Source organism: Protopterus annectens, chromosome 9.part0 (assembly GCF_019279795.1).
Source record: "Protopterus annectens isolate FY-2018-M chromosome 9.part0, PAN1.0, whole genome shotgun sequence".
In the NCBI taxonomy this organism is placed as follows: domain Eukaryota; kingdom Metazoa; phylum Chordata; order Ceratodontiformes; family Protopteridae; genus Protopterus; species Protopterus annectens.
In genome coordinates, this window is record NC_056743.1 from 1,774,497,326 (window position 1) to 1,774,514,344 (window position 17,019).

Below are 17,019 nucleotides of genomic sequence, written 5' to 3' on the forward strand. Positions count from 1 at the left end.
TCAATTGGATTCAAGTCCAGACTTGGACTGGCCACTCCAAAACCTTCATTTTGTTTTTTTTCAAGCCATTCGGAGGTGGACTTGCTGGTGTGTTTTGGATCATTGTCTTTCTGCAGAACCCAAGTGCACTTCAGCTTGAGGTCACGAACTGATGGCCGGACATTCTCCTTCAGAATATTTTGGTAGAGAGCAAAATTCATGGTTCCATCAATCACAGCAAGTTGTCCAGGTCCAAAAGCAGCAAAGTAGCCCCAGACCATCACACCACCACCACATTTGACTGCTGGCATGATGTTCTTTTTCTGAAATGCTGTGTGACTTTTACGCCAGATGTAATGGGATGAACACCTCCCAAAAAGTTCAACTTTTGTTTCATCAGTTCACAGAATATTTTCCCAAAAGTGATCAGCAAGATAATTTCTGGCAAAAGAGAGACAAGCCTTTATGTTCTTTTTCGTCAGCAATGGTTTTCGCCTTGGAACTCTGCCATGCATGCCATTTTTATCCAGTCTCCTTCCTATGGTTAAGTCATGAACACTGACCTTAACTGATGCAAGTGAGGTCTGCAGTTCTTTAGATATTGCTCTGGGTTCTTTTGTGACCTCTTGGATGAGTTGTCGCTGCGTTCCTGGGGTAATTTTTGTAGGCCGGCCACTCCTGGGAAGGTTCACCACTGTTCCATGTTTTCTCCATTTGTGGATAATGGCTCTCACCGTGGTTCGCTGGAGTCCCAAAGCTTTAGACATGGCTTTGTAACCTTTTCCAGACTGATAGATGTCAATTACTTAGTTTCTCAGCTGTTCCGGAATTTCTTTAGATCGCGGCATGATGTCTTCCTTTTTGGGACCTTTTGGCCTACTTCACTTTGTCTGACAGGTTCTATTTAAGTGATCTCTTGATTCAATAGGTCAGGCAGTAATCAGGCCTGGGTGCGGCTAACGAAATTGAACTCAGCTTTCCCAAAAATGTGATTATCCACAGTTACTTCATGATTCAACAAGTGGGGCAATTACTTTTTTCACACAGGGCCATGTAGGTTTGGATATTTTTTTTTCCTTGATAAATAAAATCATCACTTGAAAACTGCATTGTAAAATAAATAAAATATAGAATTATCTTGGTCTAATATTTTTCTAATATTTAGATTTGTTTGATGACCTGAAACATTTAAGTGTGACAAACATGCAAAACAATAAGAAATCAGGAAGGGGGCAAATACTTTTTAATTGCACTGTAGCTGCATGTCCTCCCCGTGGTTGGGTGGGCGCTCGAAAGACATGCGTAAATGAGTGTGCCTTCGTTGAAGGTTGAATGTCGAAATGGCACCCCCGCGTTTGTGAAAATCTACTGCCAATCATTAGTGGACCGGAGTTCCGCTGTGGTGACCCCTAACCGGGAAAAACCGAAAGACAACAACATGTGTATACAGATTTTATATATATATATATATATATATATATATATATATATGTGTATAAAATCTAGCCATACACACACATTTTTATATATATATATATATATATATATATATATATATATATATATATATATATAGACACACACACACAATATATATACCATCTCCAAGACTGGACAACAGTTGAGAAATGGCAAATTCCACCTTCCCACTGTACTGCAACCTCCCACAAACTAATGGCAGCATTCTGTGGTTACATGACTATTTGATCATTTCTGCGGGCATTACAGGTGTCCGACACTCCAAACATTAAACCAAATTAATGTTTACCATATACCGAGTAGTTCCTAGGGTGGTAAGCAGTCTGAAAACTTTTCTAGGTAATCAGCCACAAAGATTATGCAACAAAGTTCACATGAATGAAAATACAGTAATGCAGAACATCATTGGGGTCACTACTAAGACCAGTACTTTTTATCTTTAACAGGCAACACATACAATTCAGAAGAAAAGTCTGCCCGTTTCCTGATGATACAAGGTTATGAACAAATAAATTCACAAAAGACTGAGGATAGACCTGGTGAGGATGGGAGGATAGACCTGGTGAGGATGGGTCTATATTAAAGGAGGTGTTTCATCGAACACCTCTTGGTCAACACAAAGAGCAAACGCACTAGAGAGAAAATGCTCAAAACAGCGATTTCTTTTCCTTGGAAAGAAATCGTTAGCACAAAAACACACACACTTTCAAACATAACGTGGTGGGGGGGTTGTGCCCCCTAACTAACTTATATACCAACTCCGAGATCGCACTACAGTGAGGAAAAGGGAAAACACATGGGGATGGCCAAGCTGTTTCTTTCCCAGGGAAAGAAATTGCTGTTTTGAGCATTCACGCTTAAGTGCGTTTGCTCTTTATGTGTCGACCAAGAGGTGTTTAATGAATCGCCTCTTCGGTCTTTTAATATAGACCCGTGAGGATGCATACATGTTTAGAACATGGCAGCTTGACTACATTGCAAAGAATGCAAAATAAAGCATCTCAACAAAGGAGCATATAACGGGAAGAGAAGCAATCTCAAGAAAACAATGGAACGTTCTAGATACTTCAGATGATCCAAAGGTAGCAAGGAATGTAACAGGGCATCAGTAAAGGTTGCAACAAAAATGTTTAAAGCACCTTAAAGGGATCCAGAGTCCTCAAAGATACAATTAAAAATCAACATTTAAGGTGGAACCATTCACAAAGACTTTTGCTTCATAAAGAATTGTGAATATTTGGAACAGCCTTCCTGTACAGATAAAAGGAGTCAAAACAGAGAATGAATTAAATAATGCTAGTAGAGTTAAACAGTATGTCTCCAACAAACATCTTTATTTTGCACTTTTTCAGAAATTATTGCTAGTTCTGTTGCACCCACTGTTCTTCTATACCTTTGGCACTGTAAACCCCCCCTTTAGTGTTTCATGTATACCTCCTGAAGTTTTTGGTCCCAGCTTGACTAACTGCATACTACAGTTAAGCTAATAAAGAGCAACAGTGTCTAGTGGTCATAGTCAGGCATCTAATTCTAGACCGAAGAGCCTCAATCCATTTCCAAGACTGAAGATTCCTGCATCAGAGCTGTAGGACATCGATATAATGTCTCACTCAAAGACACAGACATTGCTATATTGGCTCAACTTACACATGGCAACCTAGGGTCTGCCAACAATATCTGCCATTCAAAAATGTCCACTTGTAACACAATGGCCTGCATACTGTTTGAATATCTTCTGTTTAAGATACTAAACTTCAAATGACACCAAAGATGTTCTTCTAATGTAGAAAACTGTTTCACTGTAGATCAGAAGTCGATGGCACTAGAACTATTCAAGAGACAGAGAATGTTCTGCTAACTTTCCTCACATTTACATCAAAGGAAGCACTGGTATGCGGCTAAAATTCATACTAAAAATCACCAGAGCACAACACTGTTTGAAAAGTACAGTTGTGTACCTGCCATAAATGTAGATGTTCGAGTGTATTCACTGTTGCAGTCATTATACTTGGGTTATCCTGCTGGCAGGCGACCCGCAGTCGGCCCGAGTTCCAAAGTCTTGGTCCGGCGTCGGTTGCTGTCGCCTCTTCCCTGACGTCAGTGCGCCAGGGGTATAAAAGTTGCAACATACACCATTTTCTTCAGTTTTTCTTGCCCCAGATGTCAGGTGCCCCCAGATAGGAAGGCTGAAAAGATAAAAATATGCCAAAAAAAACATGCATATATTACTATAAACATTTCCTTCATCTACAAGCAAATACACCACAAAGGTTGTGAGTTGAGAAGTACCGAAAAGTCCCAGCAAAGAAAAGGGGGATGGTGGGTGGGTAACCCGGACTGCAACAGTGAATACACTAACATCTACATTTATGGTAGGTACACAACTGTACCATGTTCATAGTGTTTCACTGTTGCAGTCATTACACTTGGGTAGAACCCCAAAGCTGAGGTTGGGTGGCTGGGTCTAAATTGGACTTGGCGAGGCTAACAAGCCCTGCAGAACTGCAGTGGCAAAGCCTGTTCTGGATTTGGAGTAGAGAGGTAAGAGGTAGTGCTTGGTGAAAGTGTGCACTGAGCTCCAGGTTGCAGCTTCTAAAATGTCTTTGGTTGGTACTCCTCTGAGGAAAGCTGCTGAAGTGGCTGCTGCTCTGGTAGAATGAGGCCTAATGCCCTTAGGCACTGATTTGCCATGTTGTGCATAACAGAAGCAGATGCAGTGTCCTATCCATTTGGAGATTGTCTGCTTCGTAATAGGCTTTCCTTGTGATCCTGCAGCATATGCTACAAACAGTTGCCCAGTTTTTCTGAAAGCTTTTGTTTTGTCCAAGTAGAATCGTAGCTGCCTGTGTATATCCAAATTGTGCAGAAGTCTTTCCCCTTTATTCTGGGGATTTGGGTAGAAAGTAGGTAAAGGAATGGTTTGGTTTAAGGCCACATTGGAGACCACTTTTGGCATGAATGTTGGGTTTGTCCTAAGAGAAACTCTGTCCTGATGAAAAATGAGGAAAGGTTCCACAGCCATCAATGCCTGTAACTCTGAGACTCTTCTTGCTGAAGTTATTGCTAGGAGCAGAGCAGTTTTCCATGACAAGAATTTTAGATCAGCTGTGCTGGCTGGTTCAAAAGGAGACAGTGTGAGTTTTTCTAAAACAAAATTGAGGTCCCAAGTAGGTACTGGTGCTCTCCTTGGGGGTCATATTTTTTGCCCCTCTGAGGTACTGTCGTAGTAGAGGATGTGAAAAAATAGGAGGATCGGTATTGTAATGAGCTGAAATGGCAGATGCATGGATTTTAATAGATGAGAAAGATAGGCCTTTGTCCAACATCTCAGTTAGGTATTGCAAAATCTGAGGTATATTAGGGACAAGTGGTTCGAGCCCTTGTGCCTGGTTCCAAGCACAGAATCTCTTCCATTTTTCTGCATAAGATGTCCTAGTGCTGGGCCTCCTGGCTTCTAAAATAACATCTATAAAGTACAGTTTTGTACCTACCATAAATGTAGATGTCCGAACAGGAATGCATCTGCAGTCCTTACAAATGGGTTGTCCTGTCATCAGGCAGCCCTTCGGTCGGCCGGATTCCAAAGTCTGGGTCTGGCCTCGGCTGGTGTCGCACTTCACCCGACGTCATAGCTGCAGTTCTTCGGGTATAAAGGCATCAGCCGACGCCATTTTCCTCAGTGTTTCTTGCCCCAGATGCCAGTTGCCCTCTTGGATAGCTAGCAAACACAAAAAATAAGCATGTATGTAAATATATACAAACAAATACACCATAAGAGATCCCCCCCAGCTAGCTATTAGATGGGCAAATACCCTAGGAATACCACAGAGGGGAAGGAGGGTGGGTAATCCTGACTGCAGATGCATTCCTGTTCGGACATCTACATTTATGGTAGGTACAAAACTGTACTATGTCCTTCAAGGATGCATCTGCAGTCCTTACAAATGGGTAGAATACCATAGCCAAACTAGGGGAGGAGGAAGAAGAAATTATGGTGTAGTTAGGATCCCTTGCAAAACAGCAGTGGCAAACCCTGCTCGGGATCTAGAGTATAAAGGTAAGTTATAATGCTTGGCAAATGTATGCACGGAGGTCCAAGTAGCAGCCTCTATAATGTCTTTGGTAGCCACTCCTCATAAGAAAGCTGTGGTAGTGGCTGTAGCCCTTGTAGAATGAGGCCTTATGTTCTGTGGAGTTTGCTTTCCATGGTAGGAGTAACAGAATCTGATGCAATTTCCTATCCACTTGGAGATTGTCTGTTTTGAAATTGCTTTTCCTTCCTTCCTGTTGCATATGCTACCAGAAGCTGGTCAGTTTTTCTATTGCCCTTGGTTCTGTCCAGGTAGTAGCGCAACTGTCTATGTACATCCAAAGTATGCAGCAGTCTTTCCCCCGTTCTGTGGATTGGGGAAGAAGGTAGGTAGGTGGATAGCCTGGTTTAAAGACACTCTGGATACCACCTTAGGCATAAATGTAGGATTTGTTCTCATGGACACTCTATCTTGATGGAAGATTAGGAAGGGTTGTACTGCCATTAAAGCCTGTAGCTCAGAAACCCTTCTTGCTGAGGTAATTGCCAGCAGAAAAGCAGTTTTCCAGGATAGGTGTTGAAGATCTGCTGTTGCTGCTGGATCGAAAGGGGGGAGTGTCAATTTTTCTAGCACAAAGTTCAAGTCCCATGCTGGTAATGGTGGTTTCCTGGGAGGTTTTACATTTTTAATTCCTCTCAGAAACTGCCTGAGTAGAGGATGCGAGAAGACAGGGGGATCGAAGCTGTATTCTGCAGAAATAGCTGATGCATGTATCTTGATGGAGGAATAGGACAGGCCTGTATGGAAAAGCTCTGCCAAATACTCCAGGATGTTGGCAATGTCTACCTTTGACACATCTTTTCCCCTTTCAGTACTCCAAATGAGAAACCTTTTCCTGCATAGTTCCTTCTTGTTGAGGGTCTGCGGGCCTCAAGGATAATGTCTTTAACCCTTTGGGATAAATCTGGGTTAGTTGCTCTTATGTAATGTTCCAGGCAGTCAGCTGCAGAGTTTTCAGGTTTGGATGCAGGGTGTTGTAGCCGCTCTGAGTTAACAGCAAAGGAATCAGGGGTAGTGTCCACATTTTCCCCCGAGACATGCTCCTCAGTAATGGGTACCAATGTTGTCTTGGCCAGTCTGGAGCTATCAGAATGATCCTTGGACGTTCCTCTTTGATTTTCAATAGCACCTTGTGCATCAAAGGAAGAGGTGGGAATGCATATGCTGTCAGGCCTTTCCAACTGAAGGATAGAGAGTCCACCTTCCAAGCAAGAGGGTGGTACGTCCTTGTGCAGAATTTCTTGAGCTGGTGATTGAGTGGGGATGCGAATAGGTCTATTTGTGGCAGTCCCCATTTCTTTGTGATGACCTTGAAGATGTCCGGGTGTAGCATCCGAGGTAGTTCTGCTTAATATGTCTGCTAGGATGTTTTCTTTTCCCGGTACAAAAATTGCTTGTAACTGAATGTTGTAGCTCAGAGCCATATTTCATAGGTCCAGTGCCATCCGGCATAGAGGGTATGAATGAGTGCCTCCCTGTTTGTTGATGTACCACATGACTGTGGTGTTGTCTGTCCTTATCATCAACTGCCCTTCTTGGAGGAATGGTCTGAAATTCTGGATTGCTAGTTTGACTGCCAGCATTTCCTTTTTGATTTATGTGCAGGTGCAGCTGATCTGGAGTCCATAAGCCTTGTATGCACTTGTCCAGCATGTGGGCCCCCAACCGAGGTCTGAGGCGTCCGTTGTGATGGTTTGGCTTGGTTGAATGCTGTGGAAGGGCAAACCTGGGTTTGACTGGCATGCCTGAGCCCACCATAGGAACTCTTGTTTCAGGCATGGGATTAGTGGTATTTCGGTTTCTAGGCTGTGCCTGTGTTGAGACCATAAATTCTTCAGGTACCACTGTAGCTTTCTCATATGCAGTCTGGCATGAGGGACCAGGATTATGCAGGATGCCATGAAGCCCAAGGCCTGCAGTACTTTCCTTGCTGTTAGTTTGTTCTGCTTTGTTAATGCCAAGAAGTAGAGAGGAGTTGTTCTTGTTTTTCTGCAGTTAGGAATGCCATCTGTTTTACTGTGTCCAATTCTGCACCTAAGAAGGTTATTCTTTGGGATGGTATCAGTCTTGATGTTTTTATATTGACTGTATATCCCAGGGCTTGCAGTAAGCGAATGACTCTTTGTAAGTCTTCTGTTAGCTTGTTTTTGTTGTCCGCTTGTATCAGGCAGTCGTCCAGGTATGGATATATTTGGATTCCCTGAAGCCTGCAGTGAGCGATTACTGATGCCAGGCATTTCGTGAACACTCTGGGCGCAGTAGATAAGCCAAAGGGCAATGCTGAGAATTGATAATGCTCTGATCCTGCAAGAAATCTGAGGTATCTTCTGCAATTTGGTCGTATGGGGACGTGCAGGTATGCCTCCTTGAGATCTAGAGTCACCAGCCAATACTCCTTGCCCAGCATGGGAAGAAGTTGCTGTAGGGTCAGCATTTTGAATTTTGGAACAATGATGAATGTGTTTAAAGCGGACAGGTCGAGAATAGGCCTCCAATTTTTCTCTTTTCTTGGTACCAGGAATAGTCTGGAGTAAAATCCCTTTCCTTGTTCCATAGATGGTACCCTTTCCACAGCTCTCATCTTTACTAATTGAGCTATTTGTTTTAGAGCTTCTGTCTTTTGATTTGTTGGTAGGTTTGGCATTCCTCTTTTTCCTGGTAAAGTATGGAAATGAAACCTGTAACCTTGGTCTATAGTTTGCAAAATCCACTTGTCTCTTGTGATGTAGTGCCAGTTTTTTGAAAATAAGGCTAACTTTCCGCCTAAGGGTGCTGCTATTTGTTCCCTGGTAGGCGGTGTCAGAGCCAAGTCACTGTGATTGTCCTGTTGCAGTGGTAGTAGTTGTGTCTGTGCCTCGCTGGTTGTTACCTTGCCACTGGCGTCCCCTGTAGGCACCTCCTCTGGATTGATTTCTGCCTCTTGAACGCCTATTCCTGCCTCTCTGAGTTTTAGAGGAGTCTGGAAAGGACCAATGGCCAGTTCCTGCTAAACCTTGGAGGCTGAACCTGTAAGAAATCTTTCACTGTTTGTACAGATTTTGCCTTCTCTTCCATTTTCTTCAGTACCTGTTGAGCAGGAGAACCAAATAAACTGACCTTATCCATAGGAGCATCTAATAGTTTTGCTTTAACATGATCCGCAAGACCTGTTCTTTCAACCATGCATGCCTTCTTATAACTGTGCCAGTCATGGCTGATCTAAAGGAAGCCTCCAGTGCATCATAGCCACATTTTAAAGAATGGTTACTAACCTGCTGAATGTTATGCACCATTTCTAGAACATATTTCTTATCTAAAGAATCATCAGAGGACAATTTCTTAGTTAACTGATCAAGCATAAACTCCTGGTATTGGATCATATGAAACTGACAGTTCAATGCCCTAGCTGAGAGAGTAGCAGAGGTGTATACTTTTACCCCATCTCTCTAAGGACCTGGATTCCCTTTCAGAAGGGAGAGGGTTTTAACTGAGGTCGAAGCTACTGCCTTAGGCCCCTGGGAGAAAGTCTCGGATCTGCAAAAGGAGCCTTGTATAAATGATGATGTGTGTCCGGGACCCTGTAGAACCTATCGGGCTTAGCAGGGGCTGGAGGCAAAGTATCAGGAGCAGTGCAAGCATCATTAAATGCATCATCTACAACAGGGAGAACTGGAGGTATAGCTAAAGGCCTATGTTGTGGTAAATGCAAAAGGTCCTAAGCCTTTTCCTTGAATCTGAGAAATCTTGTCCCTGCCATTGGAATTGCTCTCTCATGGCATGTAAGGTTTCCCCAAAGGAAAATTCCTCTGGTGGAGAGGCAGAAGGAATCGATTCCTCAGCATTGAGTCTTCATAAGTAGAAAAAGGAGCCTCTGGATGGTCTGTATTGTCTGTATCATCAGAAGAATCATCCGAGGACACTGGCTCAGGGGGCTCTACTCTAGGTCTCTTTTCTGGAGGAGGTTGAGAGGCCCTGTCTGGATGAGATTGGGATCCCCTTATTAAAGAGATGAGATCCTCTGCCAGAGTGAGCATTTGGGAACTGGAACTGGGCCTGTGAGAGGGGGGCTTAACAGGCACAGACTTAGAAGTTTTGGCTGCTTTAGCCCTGGCAAAGGCCTTTATGGACATGGCTGCAGGCGGCCTAGCAGCACCATGTGCAGGGGTTGAAACATCCAAAGGGATGGTGTCCGATAATTCTTGTGAAACCACAGTAGCAGGTTGAATTTCAGAGGCCGATTCAACGAGGTTAGAAGGGGCCTCGGTAGTAGTCATGGATTCGGCTGACGATAGAACCGTTTGCTCGGTTTCGGCCGAAACAGAGACACTCGCGGTTTGCTTAACCGCGGTTTCGGCTGAAACCGCGGACCGCGAGTGTCGGTCCTTTTCTTTGCGTTTCTTAATAACTTGTGAAGTCGGAGGATCCGATGGCATTATGTACGCAAAATCTGAGCCGAAAAACTGTTCAGCAAACTCCGACCGACGTCTAAGCGTCCGTCGGTTGAAAGAAGCACAGGCTAAACAAGCTGCTACGTCGTGGTCTGGGCCTAAACAAGGTAAGCAGTAAGAGTGGAAATCTTTGAGGTATTTGTTTCCCACAAGTTAAACAGTTATTCACTTTTTCTGACATCGGCTGAGGCAAGAAAGAGTCCCCAACGGGGTACTTAGCTTTTTAGAAGTGTGGAGGGTAGGGTTCGGTAGTACTAATCTCTGGATCTGACCGACCGGCACTTGCGAACAGCTTCTGCTTGAGCCACGCGGCAAGAAAGACTGGGGAAAATGGCGTCGGCTGATGCCTTTATACCCGAAGAACTGCAGCTATGACGTCGGGTGAAGTGCGACACCAGCCGAGGCCAGACCCAGACTTTGGAATCCGGCCGACCGAAGGGCTGCCTGACGACAGGACAACCCATTTGTAAGGACTGCAGATGCATCCTTGAAGGACATCAGCTTTAGAGAGAGGTGCAGTCTGAGTGGCTACATTATCTTCCATGCTGCCAGGTTGGTTCTGAGTTGACTGTGCAGAATCTGATTGTTTTGTTGTGTCAGAAGATGAGGGATTTGAGGTAGAGGCCAAGGTGGGCCTTGGGACAAACTCTTTAGGATTGGGTACCAGTGCTGGCGTGGCCAGTCTGGTGCAATCAGGATCATTTTTGGCCTTTCTTGTCTGACTTTTAGTAGCATCTTGGTGAGAAGAGACATCGGAGGGAAGGCATAAATTGTCAGGTCTTTCCAGCTGAATGATAGAGCATCCACTTTCCATGCTTGTGAGTGATAAGTTCTTGTGCAAAATTTCTGTATTTGGTAATTGTGAGGGGAGGCAAAAAGATCTACGTCTGGGCGTCCCCATTTCCTTGTTATCATGCTGAACACTTGTGGATTTAGCTTCCATTCATGAGGATCCATGAGATTTCTGCTTAGTTAGTCTGCCAGTGTATTTTTTGTTCCTGGCAGGAATTGTGCTTGCAGATGTACTTGGTAGGTCAGTGCTGTGTTCCACAAAGTCATGGCTTGTCTGCATAGGGGGTAGGAATGTGTGCCCCCTTGCTTATGTACCACATAACTGTGGTATTGTCCATCTTTATTAATAGTTGTCCTGGATGTATTAGGTCCTTGAAGGCTGTCAGGGCATTCTGTACAGCTAGCATCTCTTTTTGATTGATGTGAAGATGCATTTGTTCCTTGGGCCACTTGCCCTGAATACATTTTCCTGCCATATGTGCTCCCCAGGCATAATCCAATGCACCCGTTGTTATTGTCTGCCTGGCTGTAGGTAAGGTGAAAAGCTGTCCCTTGTTGTTTTGACAGGCCTGGGACCACCATCAAAACTCCTGTTGTAGGCAGGGAATTAAAGTTATGACTGTCTCCAGGCTGTGACAATGCTGAGTCCAAACACTTTTTAGATACCATTGTAGTTTCCTCATATGCAGTTTTGCATATGGAATCAATAGAATGCAGGATGCCATGAAGCCCAGGGCCTGCAGAATTTTTCTTGCAGGGAGCTGGGTTTTTGTTGCCATCATTTGAAAGTAACGAGTCAGTTGCCTTTGTTTGTCTGGCGTGAGATAAGCCATCTGGGCAGTTGTATTTAAGCTTGCACCCAGGAATATTATCTCTTGAGAGGGCACTAGTTTTGATTTCTTTTCGTTTGCTGTGTACCCTAGGCAAATTTGAAATCTTTTTATAAATGCCAGGTGCTTTAGAAGAGTGTCCTTGCTCTCTGCTTGAATACAGCAGTTGTCCAAGTAGGGATATATTTGAATTCCTTTTTGTCTGCAAAATACAATTACTGGTGCCATGCAATTTGTGAAGACCCTGGGCGCAGTAGATAAGCCAAAGGGCAGTGCAGAGAAATGGTAAAGCATTGAGCCTGCTATGAATCTGAGGTATCTTCTGCAAGATTGTCTGATTGGGACATGCAGGTATGCCTCCTTGAGATCCAAAGTAACTAGCCAAGCCTCCTTGCCCAGCACGGGCAGAAGTTGTTGTAGTGTTAACATTTTGAATTTTGGAAGATCCAGGAAAGTATTTAGGATTGACAGGTCCAGTAATGGTCTCCAGGCTTTGTCTTTTCTGGGTACTAAGAAAAGTCTTGAGTAAAATCCTTGTCCCTGTTCTTGTTGTGGAACTTTTTGAATAGCTCCCATGTCCATAAGAGCAGCAATCTGGTTTTGTGCCTCTGCCCATTGGTTTTGTGGCAGGTCTGGCATACCTTTTGGTTTTGGAAGCATGTGGAAGTGGAACCTGTAACCCTGAGAAACAATATTCAGCACCCAGTGGGCCTGGGTGATCATGTGCCAATTTTTTGAGAAAAGTGCTAGCTTTCCCCCTAGGCGTCTGTCAACAGGTAAGAGCTTGGCATTTGCAGAGGGAAGTCATTGTGACTGTTTCCTATAAGGTTGTGATTTGTCTTCTCCTCCTTTGGGGGCTGAAGCGCCCCATTGTTTAGGTCTGTAGGAGCCTTGGGGCTGAAATCTGCCTCTTGGGTGTCTGTATCTGCCTCTTTGTGGCCTGTCTGACACTGGAAAGGACCAATTTTTTGAAGGCCAGTTTCTGCTAAATCTAGGTGGTTGAACCTGTAAGAAATCTTTCACTGTCTGCACTGACTTTGCTTTATCCTCCATTTTCTTTAATACTTCTTCTGACTTAACACCAAAGTATCACGCTGTAATGGAGCATCCAATAATTTTACTTTAACATGATCAGGTAAACTTTGTTCTTTCAGCCAAGCATGTCTTCGAATAACAGAGCCTGTAACTGCGGCTCTACAAGAAGCCTCTAATGAATCAAAACCACATTGCCAAGTTTGCTTTCCCACTTGTTCAACTGCATGCAATAAATCCTGCATTTCTTTACTGTCAGGACTTTTTGTATTTGAAACCATTTTCTGCTTTAACAATGACATGAGGTACTGTTGATATTTAAGCATGTGAAACTGACAGTTTAAAGCTCTTACAGCTAAAGGAGCAGAAGTGTAAACTTTTTTTCCCCCATCTGTCCAGAGCTCTGGAATCCCTATCTGAGGGGACAGGATTTTTGGCAGTGGAAGCCTTAACCCCTTTAGGACCCTGAGAAATTGTTTCTGGGTCTGCAGCGGGGTTTTTGTAAAGAAATTTATGAGTCAGGGACCCTGTAAGTACCTGTCTGGCTTGACTGGTGCAGGGGGTAAAGAATCAGGAGACAGACTGGATTCAGAAAAAACATCATCTACAATATCAAGCACAGGGGAGATAGCCAGGGGCCTGTGCTGAGGCAATATCTCTGAGCCTTTTCTTGGATTCTGAATAATCCTGGCTCTCCCAATGGAAATGCTCCCTCATGGTGTGCAGGGTTTCCCCAAAAGAATAATCCTCAGGCGGTGAGGCTGAAGGAATGGACTCTTCTGCATCAGAGCCTCATAGGGAGGGAGAGAATATCCCTAATCAGAAGAGGAATCGGAGGAAATGGAAACCTGATCAGAGGAATCATAATCAGTGTCTTGCCTAGGCCTTTGTCAGGAGGGGGATGGGAACCCCTGATTAAAGTAATAAGGTCTTCGGCCATTTTAAGCATCTGTTTCTTTGGCATGGATGACTGTTCTGGAGAATGCTGTACTTGTTTCCTTGTCTTTAATGGAGTTTTTGACTTTGCCTTTGCTGCTGTAGTGGGCTTAATTATAAACTGTGAAGGTCTGAAAACACCCTCAGAAGCCGATGCTTGCTCAGCGGCTCCGGACCCATCTGAGGGTATAGTTTCCGTAGGCCCAATACCTTGAGTTTCCACAGGCCTCGGTGTCTCCACATGGCTGTCGGTTACAACCTGTGGCTCTGAGGTAGCGGGTGTCAGGGGCTGCGAAAGCGCCTCACTGAGAACCGGCGACTGGCCTAGAAGAGGCTTCGTCATCGGTTCTGGACCTCGGATGCCTGTCTTTTTCTTTGTCTTTGCGTTTTTTATAAATTCTGGTCGTCGGTTGTTCTGACGGCATTATATAATTAAACCTTCGGCCAAAATAATGTAAAGCAAAATCAAACCGATGTTTAATAGTGCGTTTATTGAATCTAGCACAAAACCGACAACTAGTAACGTCGTGGTCAGGGCCTAGGCAAGGAATACAGTAAGAGTGAAAGTCTTTATGAGGTATTTGCTTCCCACAAGAAATACAATTATTAACTTTTACTGACATCGGTCTGGAGAAGAAAAAGTTTCCCCAGCGGGGTACTTAGCTTTATTGAAGACTTCGGTTCTGAAACTCAATTTTGAAAATCTCAGGAGTTGGCCAACCGGCACTTGTGAACTGCTTTTGCTTCGGGCATCGCACGGCAAGAAAGACTGAAGAAAATAGCGTTGGTTACAACTTTTATACCTCTGGCGCACTGACATCAGGGAAGAGGCGACAGCAACAGACGCCGGACCAAGACTTTGGAACTCGGGCCGACTGCGATTCGCCTGCTAGTAGGATAACCCAAGTGTAATGACTGCAACAGTGAAACACGATGAACATCTCCCTTTTCCCTACTCACAAGTCAAACTTCTTACCACATGGCCATAGAGGGGGGCTATGTGCCCAACAAGAATTAATAAATACATATTACCCTGTCCATCATGTTATCTTCACATTCTGCTCATCTACGCTAATGGGAGCATGGTGCAATAGGAGTTGTTACAAATGCTGGCTAGCATCAAGAAAAAGATGCCAAAGGTACTATGTTGTTATACTGCCAACACACAGACATGCTAAATACAACAAATACATGTCAGTACCTACTATATGCGACTGTGTGGTAATCTGGCCATCTTCTGAAACCTTCAGCGATGGCATCTGAAAAGGAGAGAAATAAATGACATTTAATTGCAAACTTACTGCAAAACCTTGCTACATATTATTTCTAGCTTAAAAAAAACACTTTAAACATTTACTTTTGTTGACTGAGATGGTTTAAGTGAGTTAAATAGCCCCTTTTCAAATGTCCCAGGTAGAAAAGATCCACATAACACAAAAATAAAAATGCAACAAAAAGAAGCATACAGGAAATGGAGGAAAATCAGTTATAAACACAAAAAGCAAACCCTTTACAATTTAGAATGGATATAATCAAATATGTAAAAGGCTGCGTACATACAGTAGTAACTTATACCCATTAATGTTTAATTACTGAACGCATTATATCACACTGTACAATGTTTAAATGTTTAGCAGACTACATTGTAAAATAAATAAAATATGGAGTTAAAATTTAGGAGTGACATGGGTGACAGAACAGTAAAATTGCATAAATAAGTGCAGTAGAGAAAGACGTTGACAGAGTCTAAAGTGGTCAACAGAGATATATATTACAACAGAACAGAAGTTTAGAGACAGGGATGACATAAAAGTTTAAGGTATTCATAGACACAAAGTACAGGGTTTGAGTCTTAGCTCGGGAAGCATGGCTAGGCTCAAAAAGGCCCCCTGTGATCATTAGCCTATGAATTACCTATGAGCAGTCATGTGGGTAGGTAGGGTACATATTAAAGAATGGAAGGAGAGGGCATTACTGGAGGAGGAAAGCAAAAAGACAAAGGGGATAATGCAGACAATCAAATTAGGTCAAGGTAAATTAGGATTAGTTACTTATTACAACTGGGAAGTTTTATTTGGTGGGGTGTTCAGCTCTCATGTATGTGGTCTTGTGGAGTTAGCACCTCCACATTAGGAGGAGGTATTGGCAGTTTTATGTTCCTAGATCTACGGGAACAGAGTTACAAAATTTTGCAACCTGCACTGAATGTAAGTTTCCACTGTACCTATCAGACTGTGCAGTCTGTATTTGACTTAGATTTCAAGATTGGAGTTTTCTAGGTGAAATGTACCTAGTGGCAAGGCTGTTGATTGCTGGACATTAGTTTGATATACTTGGGATATAATGCGTTGTTTTGAGTTGATGAGAGACTTAAGGAAAGATTGCAGTTCTAGACAGTTTACGCGATGGAGTGATAAGCAGTGATGTGCTTTAGCTGGTATGCTGGTGATGAACTTTTGCAAATTTGTTCTAATGCCTTTCCAGTTTATTTCAGTATGTTTTATGAATGATCGTTAAGATTGAGGATGTGTACAACATACTTGGAAGTAATACTGAATCTGCCAACTGTAACTGTGCCTTTTGATTTTTTCCCCATCACTAAATAATATAGTGTTCAAACTTAAGTCTTACCTAGAACTACACCTAGCAGTTGTGTTTGTTTAACTTATTCAATAATCATTTTGTTTGTGGATGTTATATTTGGGTCCGATGCGTCTGTTTGTGTTGTTTCGGAGGCAAACAGCATTATTATTTAGAGCTGTTGGACATGCTCCACTTAAAGAAATCCCAATCCTTCCGAGCTACATGCTCTAGGGACCTAAACCTTGTCACCACAATAAACAGAACATGCTGGATGGACAGATTCCTGTCCCAGACACTTCCCATACTCTGGAACAAGCTACCTATCTATATCAAATAAAGCTCATTAGCACTCTTCAAGAAAAATCTTGATGATTGGCTGGGAAATGGCAAATTCACGCAGAGGATCACTTCTGTGGCTCTGCTCGACAGGGGCACAGGAAAATAATTTTCTTGGGTGGTGAAAGCCAGGGTACCATTTGGCTAGGCTTATATAGGTCCTAGGGCCAATAGCTTAGTACCTACCTATAAACCTATTTATTTATTTTTTTTAGCATTTAATATTGGTCCTGAGTTTATAAGTCGTTCTCCTAAATTTGCTGGAAGTGTGCGGTGTTGTCATCTGAAGTTGGCAAGCATGTCTGTGGAGCATATCAGTCATCTGTGTATTGTATGAAAATGTGATTTTTACTATTTTGTGCACATTCACTTTCTAGATTACATACATTTGATTACTTGATAGGTGATGCCACCTACTGATGCCTTTAAATATTACCCAGGTGTCAACTACATTTCTCAAAGTATAGCAAACACAATGCCATAAGTGAACATACTGTAGTTACTTGACCGCTATGCAGACACTGGAAATATTCA

The 17,019-nt window shown here is 43.2% G+C and overlaps 1 protein-coding gene across 2 annotated transcripts in view; it reads right to left on the bottom strand.

Moving 5' to 3' along the window:
- ECSIT (ECSIT signaling integrator) overlaps positions 1 to 17,019 on the bottom strand; it is a 354,144-nt gene that overhangs the window by 54,619 nt on the left and 282,506 nt on the right. For both annotated transcript variants that reach the window (XM_044084634.1, XM_044084633.1), the window contains exon 5: positions 14,768 to 14,825. In XM_044084634.1, coding sequence (XP_043940569.1) covers positions 14,768 to 14,825 — 58 coding nt within the window. The remainder of the gene's footprint in view (positions 1 to 14,767; positions 14,826 to 17,019) is intronic.